The 18,492-nt window shown below is 46.8% G+C and overlaps 1 protein-coding gene across 5 annotated transcripts in view; it reads right to left on the minus strand.

The window, feature by feature from the left end:
* Positions 1-18,492, minus strand: part of Ppp1r13b (protein phosphatase 1 regulatory subunit 13B) — a 91,340-nt gene that overhangs the window by 3,173 nt on the left and 69,675 nt on the right. For 3 of the 5 annotated variants that reach the window (XM_076551467.1, XM_076551470.1, XM_076551469.1), the window contains exons 7-16: positions 17,566-17,762; positions 14,488-14,628; positions 11,631-11,811; positions 7,916-8,082; positions 7,111-7,612; positions 5,378-6,144; positions 4,562-4,699; positions 4,360-4,493; positions 2,267-2,433; positions 758-957 (exon numbers count right to left, since the gene is read on the minus strand). In XM_076551467.1, the coding sequence (XP_076407582.1) occupies positions 758-957; positions 2,267-2,433; positions 4,360-4,493; positions 4,562-4,699; positions 5,378-6,144; positions 7,111-7,612; positions 7,916-8,082; positions 11,631-11,811; positions 14,488-14,628; positions 17,566-17,762 (2,594 nt within the window). Of the gene's footprint in view, positions 1-757; positions 958-2,266; positions 2,434-4,359; positions 4,494-4,561; positions 4,700-5,377; positions 6,145-7,110; positions 7,613-7,915; positions 8,083-9,787; positions 9,893-11,630; positions 11,812-14,487; positions 14,629-17,565; positions 17,763-18,492 lie in introns of all 5 variants that reach the window. The other 2 variants (XM_076551466.1, XM_076551468.1) reach the window with 1 other exon arrangement.

Genomic DNA, 18,492 nt, shown 5'->3' on the forward strand with positions numbered 1-18,492 from the left:
CCTGTCCCTCTTTTTAATCACACCTGAAACCCTGTTACTTTCTGCTAGGCCCCTGACAATGTAAGCTCCTCGGGTGCAAGCACCTGTGCTTGTCATGGCAAACCTTCCTGCCAGATGTCAAGGCAAGTGAGTATGTGCCACAGCACCCGAGAGCAGAGGCAACCTTTCTATTCAAGGACGGACAGACACCATTATGAATGCAGCCTGGATGACAACCCACACTGCTCCATTTTACAGGCTTTTGAGCAATCAGGTCTCTACCCCAGGCTGGCAGTTAACTTTTCCATCCTACGTCAGCCTTCCACATGCCAGGATTACAGAGGTTGGGGATTTAGCTCAGTGGTAGAGCACTTGCTTGGGCCCTGGGTTCAGCTGTCAGCTCAGGAGAGGGAAGGGGTTACAAAACAACCAAGCACTAGGATTACAGTGTGTGTTACTACACCCAGCTCTTAGAGAATTCCAGATCAGGGAGAACTAAGTGGCGTGGCTTAGTACTTACCAAAGTTCACCATGAGCAAAGCAGATTGACTCTAACCTCCCCACATGCTCTGCCATGTGGAAAGCCAGACTCTAGAGACTCAGGGGCTTGCCCATATACAGATCAGACTGCTAGGGCTTGGGAAAAAGTGTTTCATTCTACCCTGATGTCAGCAGAACTGAACCCATGCCCTGAATGTCTTTGTGACGTCTGTACAGACACAACAAGGCCAGCTGACTTCCAGTATCTCAGGTCTAAGTGTGCTGAGTGCTTACTTACCCCTAGCAAGTTTTTGGGCACATAGCCCTCCCGGTCCCCAAGACGAGCCCACCACCACTCAGTCTCATTTTCATCTTTGCGCCTCAGGATGGTGATGGCATCCCCTTCGTGGAAGGACAGCTCATCGCTGTTCTGGGCCTCGTAGTCCCACAAAGCATACACAGTGCCTTTGTTCATCACTCCCAGCTTCTCTTGTACCCCTGGAACCAAAAAGAGAAGAGGCTTTAGCAGAGGGTGGCCAACAGAGGTAATGGAAACCCCAAGTTACATCAAGAGCGAACTTTGGGCAGTCAGTCATCAGGTAGGGGAGCTGTGACTGCACTGAGTAGCAACCAACCAGCTGCACATGGTGGCTTGCACCTTGGGTGTTGGAAGCACAAGGTCACACAGGGTCTCCTTTCAGGCCTATCGTTGCTATCACTGCTGAGAAACCTTTTTCTCTTAGCGGGAGCCTATGTGACAGCAGCCTCTTCCTCACATGGGCTGGGTTTGCCAGGGCCCTTGGGCCTGCCCAGCTTCATTAATACCCAAGAATGGTGTTGCCTGCCTTTGTTGTGGGAGTTCAGTATCAAGGGTAGTTTGGCTGTTATTGCTTGTACCACTAGCCAAACAGTAACTTCACAGAGTTGTATGTGGAACCAGTGACTTGTAACTGCTTAACAGAGGACATGGTTGAGCTCCTATATTTCTTACACTGGCTACAGCAACTTAGTTAGGGCGCTTGAGGTGTGTAGATGGCCCCAAGCCGGCACAGAAGTGGAATCGCCCTGCTTCAATTCATGCACCCAACAGCAAGTGTGTAGACCAGTGCTGCCTGGCTAAATGCAGCTCCCACTCCTGGGACCCCAGGGTATTCCACTTTCCCCCGGAAAACCTTGGTTGTCCTGGAACTCACTTTGTAGACCAGGCTGGCCTCAAACTTAGAGACCCACCTGCCTTTGCCTCCCCAGTGCTGGAATTAAAAGTGTGCGCCACCATTGTACCCACTGTCCTCCTGAATCCAGGGCATTCTTTTTTATTTTAAAGATTAATTTATTTAGTATGTATACACTGTTCTGCTTGCATGTATGCCTATACACCAGAAGAGGGCACCAGATTTCATTACAGATGGTTGTGAGCCACCATGTGGTTGCTGGGAATTGAACTCGGGACCTCTGGAAGAGCAGCCAGTGCTGTTAACCTCTGAGCCATCCCTCCATCCCTCCATCCCTCCAGGGCATTCTTACTATTCAGCAACTGGAACAGAATCTTCCTGATGGGATTTTTGTTTAAGGCAGTCTCACTATGTAGGTCAGGTTGGCCTGAAGCTTGTGGTCTTCCTAAAGCTTTCTAAGTGCGAGGATTATAGGTTTGTACCACTCAGATACAAATGGAATTTTCAGATGTTTGGGGTGAGTGTAAAGGCAATGAACACTTAAGCGTGATCTGCTCAGACTCTAGGCCAGCATACGGGACACAATGCTGATTAGCCAGGGGAAGCAGCTGAGGCACATGAGCTTTCCTACATACCATATAGAAACTGTGAACACTGGATGTATCCCTCTTCCATCTCTTCACACTTGTCTGCAGCAGTCTCAATGTCACTGATGGTGGAGGCAAAGATAGCAGCTCCACTTTCCACCAGCTGCTTGCAGAGGTGGACACTGTTGCAAGAGGCAGCACAATGCAGTGGGGTCCTAGAACCAGAGGGGAAATGTATAGTCTGGCATCAGCCAGGGCTACCTGGCTCCTGTGTAACAAACCTCCAAGAATTTTGATGAAGGTACCGTACCTTTGTGCCAGGCAAGTTTCTAGGTATTTTGTTAATTTTATGTGTATGGGTGTTCTGCCTGCATGTATGTATGTGCATCATGTACATGCAAAGGCCAGATAAGGGTGTCAGTTGATCTCCTGGGACTGGAGTGCAGATGATTATGAGCTGTCATGTGGGTGCTGGGAAGCAAACCTGGGTCCTTTGGATCAGAGCACTCAATGCTCTTAACCACCGAGGCATCTCTGGAATCCCAAGTTTCAACTTGCTTTTTGTTTTGTTTGTTTTTGAGGCAGAGTTTCTCTGTGTAGTCCTAGCTGTCCTGGAACTTGCTCTATAGACCAGGCTGGCCTTGAACTCGGAGATCCAACTACCAATGTCTCCCAAGTGCTGGGATTAAAGGTGTGTGATGTTACATCCATCTTCCAAATTTCTAGTTTAAATACTTTTTTTGTTTTGTTTTGTTTTTCAAGACAGGGTTTCTCTTTGTAGCTTTGGAGCCTGTCCTGGAACCCACTCTATAGACCAGGCTGGCCTCAAACTCAGAGATCTGCCTTTCCTCTGCCTCCTGAGTGCTGGGATTAAAGGCATGTGCCACCGCCGCCTGGTGTTTCTAGTTTTTAAAGTCTTGGTTAATTACTTAGACGGTGTGTAAATCTTTGGAAAAGTGTGACAAGGTATGGATCAAGAAATGGCCCATGTAATAGTAGATGCTCATGCAGAGCAATGTCAACACTTATAACACATTTAAACAAACATTTATTTACAACTGGCTAAGATAATAATTGTGTATGTGTATGCACATGTGTACTCTGTGTAGGTGCAAGTGGAGGCCAAAGGATGACCTTGTGGTATCTTCTTCTTCAATTGATTCTCCACCGTTTTTTTTTTTTTTTTTTTTTTTTTTTTTTGGTTTTTCGAGACAGGGTTTCTCTGTGTAGCTTTGCGCCTTTCCTGGAGCTCACTTGGTAGCCCAGGCTGGCCTCGAACTCACAGAGATCCGCCTGGCTCTGCCTCCCGAGTGCTGGGATTAAAGGCGTGCGCCACCACCGCCCGGCAATTCTCCACCGTTTTTAAATACAGTCTCTAATTGAACCTGGAACTGTTCTGGCTAGCAAGGCCATGGCATCTTCCTGTCTCCTGCCCCCAGCTACGGGATTACAGGCATGTACCACTACACCAGCTTTTACATGGGTACTAGGGATCACCTCCCTTCACAGCAAACACTTTACCCACTGAGCAATCTCCCTTGCTCTCTTGTCACAATTTAAAAAAAATAGGTTAAGAGCTGTCTGGCAGTTCAAAATAATCCTACAGCAGACCAATGGGCCTGATCCTGGATGCAAATGGAAATATTCACAAACACCTAATTATTAACAGAGGGGAATCCTGAGGCTCTTTTCCATGTAGAATTTCTATAGGATTTATATTTCATATAGAATGTCTGAAAATAGGAAGAGCAAATAACTACAGTGCTTAATAAGGCATATGAAGAACATAAACAGCAGTATCTGTAACAGGAGAGAAAAAGACGGAAACAGCAAAATGCTGACGACAGCTTTCTAGGAATGAATGAGGGGTATTCTTCCTCTTAACGATTCTCAATTTTCTTTTTTCTTGGTTTTTGAGATAGTTTCTCTGTGCAACCCTGGCTGCCCTGAAACTTGCTCTGTAGACCAGGCTGGCCTTGAACTCAGAGATCTGCCTGCCTCTGCCTCCTAAGTGCTGGGGTTAAAGTTGTGTGACATCACCTCCTACCTCAATTTTTTAAAGTTTTTATCATTTCTTTTTGTAAGGTAGGAGGAAGTGAGTCTCTGGGCCCTTCCACTTCCCACTCCCCATGGGTTCTCACCATCCATCGCTGTCAGCAGCATTCACATTGACCCCAAAGTCCAGCAGAAACTTCACGATGTGATGGTGGCCAGCACAGACAGCATTGTGCAGGGGTGTGATCCCTTCATCATTGGGTTTGCTAGGGTCTTCCACCTAGGACACAGAGCACGTGAAGGCCAGCCCTTTAAACTCCCAGCTGCACATACGGGAATATGGCTCACCTCGTAGATGATCCTCTGCACGAGATCAAACTCTCCTTCCAGAGAAGCATCTAGAAGCAGCGCGAGAGGGTTGAAGCGCACTCTCAGCCCATGTCCTGTTCGTTCAGAGTTAGGCTTTTTCAGGTTGGTCCGTTTGCTCTGTAGGGCAGCAAGCATTTCAGTGTCAGGTGACCTACCCTAGGCAAGGACCAATCCAAGACACTGCTGTGGGAAGGGGTGTCAGGAACTAAGGCAACAGTTCCCAGGAGCAGCCCTGTGACGCTCTGCAAAGGTCTGGCCATGTGTAGAGTGGCTGACTAGGTGAGGCTGCTAACCACTCTAGGAGGACTAGAGGGCGGGAGTGGTAGCTGCACTGCTGAACCAGAAGTCCGCACCAAGGGAGTCAGCTCATCCCTATTGATCCCATCTCAGAGATCCCATTAAGAAAGCCTTGTGTGGGTTGGCAGTGTGGCGCACACCTTTGATCCCAGCACTCAGGAGGCAGAGGCAGGCGGATCTTTGAGTTTGCAGCCAGCCTGGTCTACAGAGTGAGATCCAGGACAGCCAGGGATAGACAGTGAAAAACCAAAAAAGAAAGCCTTATGTGGATTCCCTGAGATGGTCCCAAACCCTCTGCTGAATCAATATTGATCTCCTCAGGGAGGCTCTGCTTCTCTCCCCGTCTGTCTGTCATGGAGGTGTCAGTGTAAACGAGCTTACTGGGTACCATGCACTATGCTTTGGACCCTCTGGTCTGTGATCATCTGACTATCCTGTCCCCACATCTTATTCTGCATGCAAGGGCATGCCTGGCTTTGGTCTAGCAAGGATACCCACCGCAGATGTTGCTGGAGGATGAATGACAGGGGATAGAGGTGCTGGAGGGACTTGTTCCTCCTCTGAAGGAGCCTCAGCCACAGGACTTGGGATTTGTTCTGTGGAGGGTACTGTAGCCACATTGTTGTTATTGTCCTCAGTAGGCTCAGCAGTTTGATGAGTCGTTTGGGGGCAAATGAGCTCCTCTGGCTCAGGGGAAGGTAACTCATTATCGTTGGCATCTGAGGATGGGGCAAGCTCCTCAGGAAGTGGGGCTGTGGGCCGGGGAGGGAGAGACTCATCCAAGTTGCCATTGGCATTGGTATTTCCATTGTCCACATCTGCTAAGGTGCCTACAAAGTCCTGTGAAGGGCTGGGCTGGTAGAAAGGGGTACCCTCCATGCCACCAGCCAGGGTGTTGAAGCGTTGATACAGCAACTTTTGGATGTTGGGGCCTCCAGGGCCCTCCGGCTCTGTGATAGAGCTGCGCTTCTTCAGGGGTCGGGGTGCATTGGCCAGCTTCCTGCGGAGGGCCTCCAGGTCCGCATCACTCTGATAACGAAGTGGCGAGTGCACAATGGGGGTGAGTTTGGTGGGACTGAGTGGCCGCGGCAGGCTTTCCACTGTGCTGCCTTCTCCAGGTCCAGGGGGGCCTTCCTGTTCTGGCTCTTTCTCAGCACATTCTGAAGGAGGCTGAGGCTGTGTCGTGCCTGGGCCCAGCGGCCCATGAAGAAATGGCAAGGGTGATGGAGATGCTGACCCTGACGGCAGGACAGGCTTACCATATACTACAAGAGAAACAGAGGACAGAATTCATCCTTGCTGCTGTGGTAGATCGTCTCCCTGGCACTGACTGGATGGCATAGAAGCTTCTATTGCTGGTGGGTTCTGATGTTTGAATCCTCAGCAAACCTTTTCCAAGACCCTCCACTCACTCCCTTTAAACTGGGTTTTATATTTGCTTCCAAGACTGGGCTCTTTCTAAAGAAAAAGTTATTGACCTGAGTTTTCCCACTCCAACAAGTCTGCTTAGTTTTCTGGCCAAGGAAAAATGCCAAATCCACTAAATCTGCATCTGAGTCTGGGACTGACTCAGGCAACATGAAGATACTTATCTCTTTGGAGCAGGACACATCTGACCTGTGGCTCAAAAGCTTCTCCCATGGCCAGAACTGTGCCCACAGATCACACTACTTGGGAGGTCCTTGGCAGGTGATGGCTAAACACACCCAGGAATCAAACTACAAGTTTGGATGCTACAGCCCTGACCTGGTCCACAGAACCTTCCAGCTAGGATGGGAAACTCTTTGACCTCCATGAGGCATGTAGAACTGTGTTGTACCTTCTCACTAGCCTTCCTAGAAGGCCCTTGTTCAATCACCCATTCCAGGCTGTCCTTCCTGAAAGCTCCTCACACTGCCCATGTCCAGGATGCTGACTTAGCAATGTCCAGCAGGTCCACCCCCCAATCACTGGATAACTAATGGCACAAATTACCCTAAAGCTGGAGAAAAATGAAATTCCAGAAGTCTTATCCTTCTGGATTTACTACTGAGTGATATGTGGGTACCCAGGCAGGAAGTCACAGTGTGTGATTTGCCTGCAAAATTACTGTGCATTTTGTCTCTTATTTCCATCCCAAATTGACACCCTATACTTTATCTAAGAATTATGTTTTATCCTAAGTAGCATGCAAGGACACAGATCTTAATTAAGGGATAACTTCCATTTCAGAGAGTATACAGCCAGCATACCTGCTTTCACTGACTTATTTAAGGTGCCATGCACTGGTGGCTGGTAATTCTTAGGTGGTGTGGCTTGCTGCAGGTACATGGAGTATATAGAACTTGAATTTACTGTCTGAGGTCCCTTCCTGGGAGACTGTGGCCTTGACCCTTTATCAGCCAGAAAAGGCCTAATGGCCACTGTCAAGGGAAGCTCAGGTTTTCCATCTCCAGTTGGAAAGGCAGGTGGCCCCGCTGGTGGGTATGTGGGACTTGGTGGCACTGAGATCCTTTGCTGAATCTGCTGCGAGGAGCCAGGCTGGGGAGCGTTGCCTGTTGGAGCCAGCGGGGCAGGTTTCTGCCGACTTGGTGGGCCTGCACCAGGTCTGGGCAAGCTGCCTTCTTTCCTTCTCTCCAGGGAGCTTGTTGATCCTGGCCCCAGGGGCACAGGACTTGGGTATGTCCCATAACTTGGGGGTAGTGGCTTGCCTACACCAGGGATGGGAGGTGGCCCTTTGCCAATCTCGATGCCCTAAGTTTATAAGAAGAAAACACTAAGTTACTCTTTGGAAGGTTAAACATATTTCTATCCATTTACAACAGCACACAGTAGGATTTATAAGCCTTCAAAAGGACATAAGACACACTATCAGGCTCAATACTGGTCTGCACTTGAGCATGCTCAGGCCCCTAAGGGCCAGCGGCTGTTTAGGACTCGGAGTGTAAGGTAGACAGTAACAGAGCTGACTTGTCTTCATGCTACCTCACACCCCTGAGCTGAAGATCAGAACAACAGGGAAACTCACTGCGGGCAGATTAAAGCCAGATGACCTACCAGCTTTTCTGTAGCTCCCAGCGCTGGCAAGGGCAAAGGCTGGCTTGAGATGGCACCTTGCTTCAGAGCCCCCTCCATGCCTGAGTCCTTCCAGTCTCCACCAGCCATCTGAGTTGACTTCACTGAAGCAGAATTCTGCTTTAATGTTGGCCAGTTTCCATCATTAGCTTGAAAAGACCATAGAATTTAAGGGGAAAAAAAGTGTTGAAATTAGTTGAGCCAGAAACAAATACAGCACCGGGACTTCCATTACCTAAGCCATCAACCAACACCTGCATGCTTATTAATTTGCTCAAAGCCCACAGACCTTTGCATAAGCCCAAGGAGTGATCTTGACTATCATCTGGCCACTGTGACCAGCACTCACCAACACTGTGGTGAGGACTGCATCACACTGGAATACAGGTCAAGTCCAATATCCACAGCACAGAACACAGCAGCACTTACCTACCAGGCACTACTTATACACACGATCACATACAGCAACATGAAAAGACATCATTTGGCTTCATAATAGATTTGATTTGTATGATTTCCATTATTAGAATAAAATTTCTCCTTTAATGTGCGGAATTCTTTCCCTCTACAACAATTTGTGAGCTGATTGGGTAGCAGCAGGAGCAGCAGCTAACATTTTGTTGCAACGATTAGGAAGCCAGTCTTCAACCCCAAGTTTCCAGGAAATTCAGAAGATTTGTTTATTACCGAGCATTTTCCAAACTGAAAAGGGGTGCACACAAGTGGCCTGGAACTGGGTTAGCTGTCTGCCCTGACTTAGGCCTTTGCTGCTCTTTGACAGGCACAATCCCACAGCAGCTAGGCATGGGCAGGAATTAGCCGTGAGTGGGGGATAACTGAGCAGCAGTTCTAAGTGTAAGCTGCTCCAGGATGTTCTGCAGGACCCACCAGACCAGTGGCATGGACCACAGCTGCCCTGCACGCTCTGGCTGCTTTGCACTATCCAGTAACTACAGTGCTAAGTCACAGGGCTCCAACAAGGCAGGGCCAACCCGGCACTGGTCAAATGTTTCGGAGCCTAACACAAACTATCACCTCTTTCCAGTCCGTCAGCCTCTTCCTGACAAGGGTGTGAGCTTTCACTCCCTTTTGGTTGGGTGACTGGGAGTAAGGCTATACAAAACTCACTAGAGGACCCAGGTGAAAACTCAGCTTACTGGGAAAGCAAGGCCAACTGGAGGCCCATGGTGTGAGTAGGTGGGCTGGGCTGGGCTTTACTGCTCTCAAGGTCATGGGAATATTTATGGCTGCCCGGTAGCCTCAGAAATCCCATAGCAATGGGAAGTTTTATGGGAAGCAGCCATGAGAGGACTGAAAAACAACTTTTTCTTCAGGACAAGGTAGGTATCACAGGTAGCCACTTAATATTTTGTATTGCAAAGCAAAGGACCTTCAATTATGACAAGCCTCATAAGTAACTCAGAAAATCTCCTCCATTCTTGTTTTCTGAGGTAGGGTTTCACCATGTAGCCCAGCCTGGCCTAGAATTTTCAGTCCTTCTTCAGCCTCCTAGTGTGTGCCACTATGCCCAGCACTTCATCTAGACTGTGTGGCGGGGGAGGGTTGCTTGTTTCTGAACTGGTCTGGTGGGTCCTGCAGAACATCCTGGAGCAGCTTACACTTTCTATGCCAGCATCTGTCCCTCGGTGTCCAACGTTGTCTGTGGAGGCCCATGTATGGGCCCCTTCCCCCAACTCCACAACTGGATTAGAAGGGGCAGGCACATTAGCACAGTATTGCTTTCAAGCACAGAGGCGATGAACAGTCCTTTGTCAGTTTGGAAAAACAAATGATTGTTGATTCAGTTTGTGTTAGAGATCAAAAGTGTCCCAATAAGGCTATCAGATGACATACAGTTTACAAGCAGGCTTTCAAAGTGCCGTGAGGAACTGCAATCAGGCCCGACGTCCAGGTCTGATACTGTCCATGTGCTGATCACTCTACTTCTACTGTAGCCATCTGTGTAACACAGAACCAAGATTGCCAACCAGGGATCAGAGTCCCCTTAAGGAGAACTTCTCATCCTAGCTCCACAGCTGAGATCCTAGTCCCAGCTTGGGTTCACACAGGAAACCTGTGCAAGCTGCTTTCAGCTACAATGGAAGGAATGTGGTTAATGGCAACTTCTGGCAACCTTATGAGGCTACAAAGCACTCAAGTAGGGAGTGGGAAACAGGTGATGTTCTCAACTTGGAACTTTTTTAAGTTTTTCGAGACAGGGTTTCTTTATGTAATTTTGGTGCCTGCCCTGGATCTCACTCTGTAGACCAGGCTGGCCTTGAACTCACTGAGATCCACCTGGCTCTGCCTCCCGAGTGCTGGGATTAAAGGTGTGTGCCACCACCACCCAGCTTGGAACTTTTAACAGCCGAGTCAGCAGATGAGGACATAGCTCATTTGCCACTGAAACATTCACACACACTTACCACGGATAGGGGACTCACACAACTGCTTACCAATGAAAGATGCAATGAGGGGTCAAGCTGAACACAGAACCCACTTGACTTTCATACCTGGTCATAAAGAGGTCTGGGTGGGGTTCTGGCCCACGAGGGTGGGGAAACCCCCTTGACTACAGTCAGAAGGAGCCAGAACGGGAGATTAAACTGCATAGTAGGTGCCAAGCAATAGGAAGCAAACATGCCTGGTGTGGTGGTACATGACTTTATCCCAGCAAAGCAGAGGCAGGAGGATCTCTGTGAGCTCAAGGCCAGCCTGGTCTACAGAGTGAGTTCCAGGCCAGCCAAGGGCACATAGAGAAATCCTGTCTCAAACACAGCATTGCCCCCACCAAAAAAAAAAAAAAAAAAAAAAAGGCAAGCAACCAGCACAAAAGACTACTGCAAACTGGTTACTAATCCTGGTGAGGGGAGGAGACTCAAAACATGGGCTTTATATCAGGAGAACAATATTTTCACAAATTTAATATGCACATTTAGTATGCCATGGCACAGGTTCTTAATTCTGTGTATACAGACCAACCCTAGTGATAAAGTCTTACTGTAAGGAAACCCTGATTTTTTAGACAGGTTCCTTGTGTAGCCTAGGCTGGCCTTGAACTTGCAGCCATCTTCTTACTTCTGCCTCCTGAGTACTGGGATCACAGGTGCTTGTCACCATACATCCATTGGTTTAAAAACAATCATACTCTCCATGTAAGAGCCCTATGCCTGGCTGGAACACCATGCAGTGAGCACTAGAGCATGGTGCTGGAGGCCTGAGTCATCACACTGAACAGCTGCAAAGACCAAAGGAAGGTTTGTGGATTTTTTCCCTCTCCTAGCCCTGACTTCTGGTGCTGGAGACCTAACCCATGGCTTTGCAGCCACACCCATAACTCACCCAAGTTTGTGGACTTTCTGACTGATGAAGTTGCAACAGCTACAGCACTGTCTACAGGAAGGCAGCCTTTGTCTGGTCGCAGACCCCAGTCATAGTTCTTAGGGATAAAGAAGCCTGAATTCTAGGCACCCTTGGGATTGATCCTTTGTGGTTTGAAAAGCACAGTCCAGACCTTCAGATCAGTCAAGACAGTTTTTTCTTGTTTTAGGGTCACTGTTATTGTAGAGACCAGGAACCTGGAGCTGGGGGAGCTGCGGGAGGCAGAGCCTGGGTAAAATGTAGACAGGGGCTGCCGCTGCCTCCACACCACTCTCTTCCCATGCACTCCCCAGAGGAGAGGACTGGGACGACTTACCAGATTTGGATCTTCCGTGGGTAGCACTTGAGGCAATGGTGAGAGACTGGGGCTTTACGGGGTCCCCTGGGAGAGGAAATCCCCCAGTACTGGGAACCTGGATATAAGGACCCACAGCAGCAACCCGACCAGATGTGCTCAGGGGTGACTGTGGTGATGATGTGCCATTCACACGGTTCAGCTGCAATGAGGATGAAATCAGAGTCAAGATTCTCTTAATACTAAGTTCAGCAAGAGACAGTCAGGCTGGGAAAGAGAGAGAAAAAAATCACTCAGCTTGTAACCTGGGAAGTCCCTTTCCCTGAAAGACTAGCATGTAGAAGGGGAACCTTCAGAGAACTTGATTCATACTAAACACTACCTACTGGTGAGCTACAAAAACAAGGAGTTGGCATGATGACTGTACAAGCTCCAATAACCCATGAGCTGCCCCCTTTCACTCAGGAAAGGCTATCCCCCATGTTGTGTGGTAAGAGGTACTGGTCAAAGCCTGTGAGCATGGCTTCAAATCCTTCTCTGTCACTTATTCACTGTACTATGTCAGGCCAGTAACTTGGTCTCTTTGAACCTCTGTCTATATCTATAGTTAGGATGAGAGTTATCATAAGGATGCAGGGCAAGGTGCTCAGGTGATGCGCTAGTCCTGACAGGGCCCCTACATTTCTGAGAGCAGTCCTGCTTTTATAAGCAAGGACACAACCAGGTAGAAGACATTGGCCAAGATCAAAAGGGTGTACAATAGGATTCTAACTAGAGGACCATGGGCTTCTTGCTAGGAAGGCTTTAAATGGGGAACCATGGATTCCTTAAACTGTCTGCATGATTCTGCACACTGGGAAAGGCTCAAGACCTTCCCAAACACTCAGAAGTCCCTAGATCTTTAAGAGAGCCACATCTCTGCAAAAACACCAATTTTTTTTTTAAAGATCCTCGAAACAGCATAACCTATCTAGCTATTTGTGATTTAAATTTTTTTTAATTGTGTGTGCAAATGTAGACAGAGGTCAGGGACAACTTGTTATGGGAGTTGGTTCTTTCATTCAGCTGCACCATGTGGGTCCTGGGCTTGAACTCATGTTGTCAGGCTTGGTAGCAAGTGTGTTTGCTGCTGAACCACCTCATCAGTTCTGTGATGGGTGGGGTTTTTTGTTTTTGTTCTTTGGTTACTTTTTTACATCTTGGCTAAGCCATGGTACAAGATAGGTGCTCAAACAGTAGTCTAGATGTTGCTAGAGAGGCCTTTTTTAAAACATGAGATTAACATTTAGTGGACCCTAAGTAAAACGGACGACAATCTGTAAGATGGGTAGATCTCATGCAACCAGTGCAAGGCCTGGAGGAAAACGAGTCACCCAGAAAGAAGGGACTAGAGCAGCAGCCTTTACTTAAGCTCCCAGGTCTCTGTGCTGCAGCTTCAGACGTGCTAGCCTTTATTAACTCATAAGCCAGACTGGAGCGCTGCTTTAGCAGCTGAGAACATTGGCTGCTCTCCTAGTGGACCTGGGCTTGGTTCCTAGGACCCACGTGACAGCTAACAATTGTCTGTAACTCCAGTTCCAGAGGATCCAACACTCTCTTCTGGCCTTTGTGGGCACTGTGTGCGTGTGGCACAGACATACATGCAGGCAACACACACACACACACACACACACAAAAATTTTTTAAATAGGAAAAAGCCCATATAGACCAATTCCTGAAGATCTTTCTTTTCCTCTCTCCCTCCTCGTCCTCCTCTCTGCAGAACTCTTTATGCTCTCACTACTCTATATAAATAAGCACACACAATCTTGTCTCTCATGGCCTCTGTGTTGTTAATCTTGAGAGAAAAACATCATCTGAAGCCGGGCGGTGGTGGCGCACGCCTTTAAACCCAGCACTCGGGAGGCAGAGCCAGGCGGATCTCTGTGAGTTCGAGGCCAGCCTGGGCTACCAAGTGAGCTCCAGGAAAGGCGCAAAGCTACGCAGAGAAACCCTGTCTCGAAAAACCAAAAAAAAAAAAAACATCATCTGAAACTACTCCAATTACTGACCTTTAAACTCAGGTATAAAAACAGGGTAGCTCTATGAGAAACAGATGCTGAAGTCCAGTTCCTGTCTTCAACCACCCTCCAAATCCACCTCCGCTGGGCAAAGCCTATGATGCCCACACCTGCCTCCTCAGAGCATCACTGGAGTGACTGAGGCTGACAAGAAGATAGCTGTCACCGAACTGTCAGTGTGTGCACGGAAACCCAGGGCAGGGGAGACATCAGTCCGGGTGCCAGTGGTGTAGAGGGGTTGGATGTGGTGTCCAGTCAGACACAGGGCATAGTGCTGCTTCCCACACACACTGAGAGGCAGCATGATGCAGAGGGTGGTGAAGGGCATGCAGACCCTGGACCATGGTACGGCATTAGATGTTAAAGGAATGATCTTAGATCAGGTGCAGACCACTAACGTAATTACCACAATCCCATCTCCATTGGAAATTACACACTTTTCTATACCTTTGTGTCTGAATTAAGTAAGAGTCTAGAGACATTAGCAATTATCAGCTCTAGAGAATAGGGGGAAGATTTCCCTGTGAATATTCCTGCACTATTTCAGTTTTTGTTCAAGAGCATTTTCTATGTGTAAAATTTAGAATAGCAAATATTTGTGAAAATATAACTCTATAGCATTTTGTTCAAGATTTTTGTTGTTGTTGTTGAGACACACCTTCCCTATGTAGCCCCGGCAGGCCCCTAATTTACAAATCTCCTGCCTCTACCTCCTAAGTGTCGGGATTTAGTGTATACCAGCAGTCCCAGCAACAACTGGCAACTTTTAGATGAAACACCAATAGCAGTTTAGCTCACAGCCGTCCACTTTCACATGCCTGGATTTTCTTGCCATAAAGGCGCTCACGCAGCTCGTTGATCCGCTTGTCCATCATGGCCACTTCCATGTTGCGCTTGTTTAAGAGCTCCTTCTGCTGCTGGAGCTTGGAATTCTGCTCCTGGTTAAGCTGGTTACGAATCTGCAAAGTAGAGAGTACAACTGAACAGCTGCACTGATTACATCCTGTCGGGTTCTAGTAGGCAGGGTCCCACATGGGTTCCACATATGAATCAAGAAGCATTATGTCTCCTCAGGGCTAGTCTGCTCTGGCCACAGCATGATGGTTATCTATGCAGCTGGAAGGCGTTTAGACTCCGTAAGTCCAAATGACAAACACTTTTAAAAAAGTGTAATCTCCACAAAGTGGACTAAAGCATTCTAAAAAGCAGCTGGTTAAGAGCTCACAGTAGCTGTGTGTGGAGGCACACATCTTTAACCCCAGCACTGAAGGGGCAGAGGCAGGTGCATCTCTGAGTTCTAGGCCAGCAAGGCTACACAGTGAGATAGTCTCCAAATTAAAACAAAAACAAAAACAAAAACAGTCCTAGCAGACAACTCACTTGCTTTTCAAAAACTTAGAAATAGATCTGTGAACTACCTGCCGAGAGCTATGTGATAAAATCTCTCTGAAATCAAATGGAAACACCAAGCTAAACTGATAAAGCATCAGCTGGGGAAGGTAGCTCATGCCTACAATCCTAATACCTGGGAGGTGGAAGCAGGAAGATCTGGAATTTCAGGCTAGCCTTGGCTATATGCATACCAAGTTCAAGGCCAACTTGGGGCACATGAAACCAGTCTCAATAAACAAACAAACCCTTATTATCTGTAACCATTTCTGAATGTACGTTTGAAAGTCTACTTTGGATTGATTTTGTTATATAAGATCACTCAAATAAAATGACTATAATACTTTTCTCTCTTGCATAGTTGTCTGCCAAACACCAGATCCTGGATGTTAGGGTGCATCTCAGTGTCATGTCTTCACTGACAGGTGTGCTTATGCAGATCATGAAAGTTCTATTTGTAAATGTAGAAGTGAACTGTGGACATGTGATGGCCAGGCCATTTCTATAATGGCCTTATGTTACAAATATATGGTAACTAATTTCAAAATTCATGGCTAGTGATAAATACAACATTTGTTGCAGTAAAATAGATCCTTTATTAAGGTTATAGAATGTTGTGGAATATTATTTTAAGATGTGTTACATTCGTTTATGCTGTGGAGTGTTTGTTTAATGATGCAAAGATGTGCTTCATTCTTTTATGTTTATTTGTTTAACTCTGTAAAGTTGTGTTACTGTGCCTGTCTAAAACACCTGATTGGTCTAATAAAGAACTGAATGGCCAATAGCAAGGCAGGAGAAAGGATAGGTGGGGCTGTCAGGCAGAGAGAATAAATAGAAGAAGGAGGAGGAGGAGGAGGATGGAGGAGGAGGAGGATGGAGGAGGAGGAGGAGAAGGAAGAAGAAGAAGAAGAAGAAGAAGAAGAAGAAGAAGAAGAAGAAGAAGAAGAAGAAGAAGAAGAAGAAGAAGAAGAAGACGACGAGAAGGAGAGGAGGACCCCAGGGGCCAGCCACCCAGGAAAGAAAGAATAAAGAAAGGTAAAAGCCCAGAGGCAAAAGGTAGATGGGACAATTTCTAGCACAGATGACCTGCCACACACGAGCAGGTACAGCACAGGGAAACCAGCACACAAGTAGCTTTTGTTTGAGTTTTGGTGCAGGAGATTAAAGCCAGGGCCTTATAAATAATGGCAGGCAAGAACTCTCCCACTGACCAGCGTCCCCCGTTTTTTATTTTTAAGACAGGATCTTGCTATGTACACAGGTTGGTCTGTCATGCTCAATGGAGTGCTTATGGAACAGAGACAGGACATACATCTGCAACCATTCCTTTCTTCAAAGTCCATGCAGGACAAGGGCCAAGAGCACCTATGAAGCCCAGCTCGGAGTTCTGGGGAGGCAGTCCCTGCAGACGCTCTCAAAATCTAGGAAGCAAACCCCAGACCACTGAATGAGGAACTTTAACTATGGAAGTGACAGGCAGGTTACAAAGCTAACCCTAAATTCAAGATATAGTACTCACTTCACTGGGCTATCACTGATACTTATTTTATTATTATTTGTTTATATGTGTGTGTCTGTGCCAGTTTAAGCCATGTGTGTGCAGGTTCCTGCCAAAGCTAAAAGAGGGAGCGTTAGATCTCGAGCTGGAACTATAGGCTGACGTGATTCACCCGATGTGGGTACTGGGAACCAAACTCTGCTCTTCTGAAGAATAGCAAGTGCTCTTAACCACCAAGCAATTTCACCATCCCCTATAACTAATATTTTTTTAAAAATGAAATAGGAGAGTCTAGACATCATTAGAATGTATCCCTTGTAGAAGACGGGCAATTATCTTGGTTAACTCTCATGAGCCTGTAACACGCTCACATACTCGCATACTCACCCTTTCCTATTTGTGTATGTAAACAAGACTGGAAGCAAAATACACTAAAAAACTAACTGAAGACCAAAAAGCTACCTCATCAGAATACCCTTAAAATGTTTCTCACCAAAAACATCCTTTTAAACCCTACACACTTAACAGTTGCTTTACAATGCGAAGGAATGGTGAAGTAAAGAAGGTAATACCAACAGCGGCTCAGTGACCCTGTCTGTAGTGGAATGGCCTCATAAAATGATCCAGTACCTGCTTTAGCAAGTGCTGATAAAAAAAAAACAAACCTGTTGAAAGGCAGGCAGCTTTTGAAAAGTGGGACTCTTTTTTAGGTTTCTATATTTTATTTTATGTATGTGAGTGTTTTTTGCTTTCATGTATGTATGTGCACCATGTGTTTGCTATGCCTGCAGAACAGAAGAGGCCATCAGCTCCACTGGAAGTGGAGTTACAGATGTTCATGAGCAACCATGTAGTGCTGGAAACTGAACCTGGGTCTTCTGTAAAAACGTAAGTGCTTAAGAGCTCTGCCATCTCTCCAAGCCAGAGAAATGGAAATGTTGAAGACTGGAATTGGAATGTTTTGTCCCCACTAAGTAAGGCCGAAGCCCCAGACCCAGGCAATTACCTGTAGCTCTTGGTATAGTCGTTTTAACTCCACCGCTGCTGGTCCTGTCAACTTGCCACTGTACGACTGGAACCCATTCAGTTTTCCTTTCTTTAAATCTTCTAGTTGCTGACTAAGCTGGTCAACTCGTAAGATTGCAGTCTGAACTTCCTGCTTCTTTTCCTGGAACATGGCACTGAACCGTTCTATCTCAGCAGCTGCAATTGCCAGAAAGGGGAAATGGTTATTTAAGGGACACACTCTGTCTTCATTTCTATATGTGACACTAAATTCTGGTTAATACTCAGTTAATATTGAGTGCTAGCCTTGGACCGAAGTGTATGCATAAAAATAAAAAATATAAAGTGTATGCATAACCCAAAATAGACTTTTTTCTTTCAAGAGCTACAGTTGGAGAAACCCCAAGTCTCGCATTTGCCAGGCAAGGGTTCTAGCCTACCAAGAATACACCAACAGATTTTGAAATCCATGACGTGACTATTCACAAAGTCAATAACTATGCTTGCATTTGTTAATAAATATTCTTTAGGAACATTACTACAAAAGCTAATTTAGTCAAGGTTCTTCAGAACCTCAGAGAGCAAGATAAAAGCGTTGCTGTGAAGATCTTACCCATCATTGTAACATTAAATAGGTATTTGTTAAACTGACAAAAAACAACCAAACAAAACAAAAAACCAGAATTCACACAGAAGCAAAAGAAGCACCTGCATGATGTAATTGACCATTTGTTGAGACGAGGCCTTACTGCATAGTCTTGTCCTCCCGCCTCTCTGCCTCTCAAGGGCTGGGATTACAGGCATGTGCCACCACACCTGACTGTATGGTCATCTTAATGAGGTAGTTACAAAAACAGACTACTCATTATTGCCCCTGGAGCAGCCTGACACCAATCCAAAGGGCTGATGTCATCACCGTAACAGAAGG

The sequence above is a fragment of the Peromyscus maniculatus genome, chromosome 14 (assembly GCF_049852395.1).
Source record: "Peromyscus maniculatus bairdii isolate BWxNUB_F1_BW_parent chromosome 14, HU_Pman_BW_mat_3.1, whole genome shotgun sequence".
Classification (NCBI taxonomy): domain Eukaryota; kingdom Metazoa; phylum Chordata; class Mammalia; order Rodentia; family Cricetidae; genus Peromyscus; species Peromyscus maniculatus.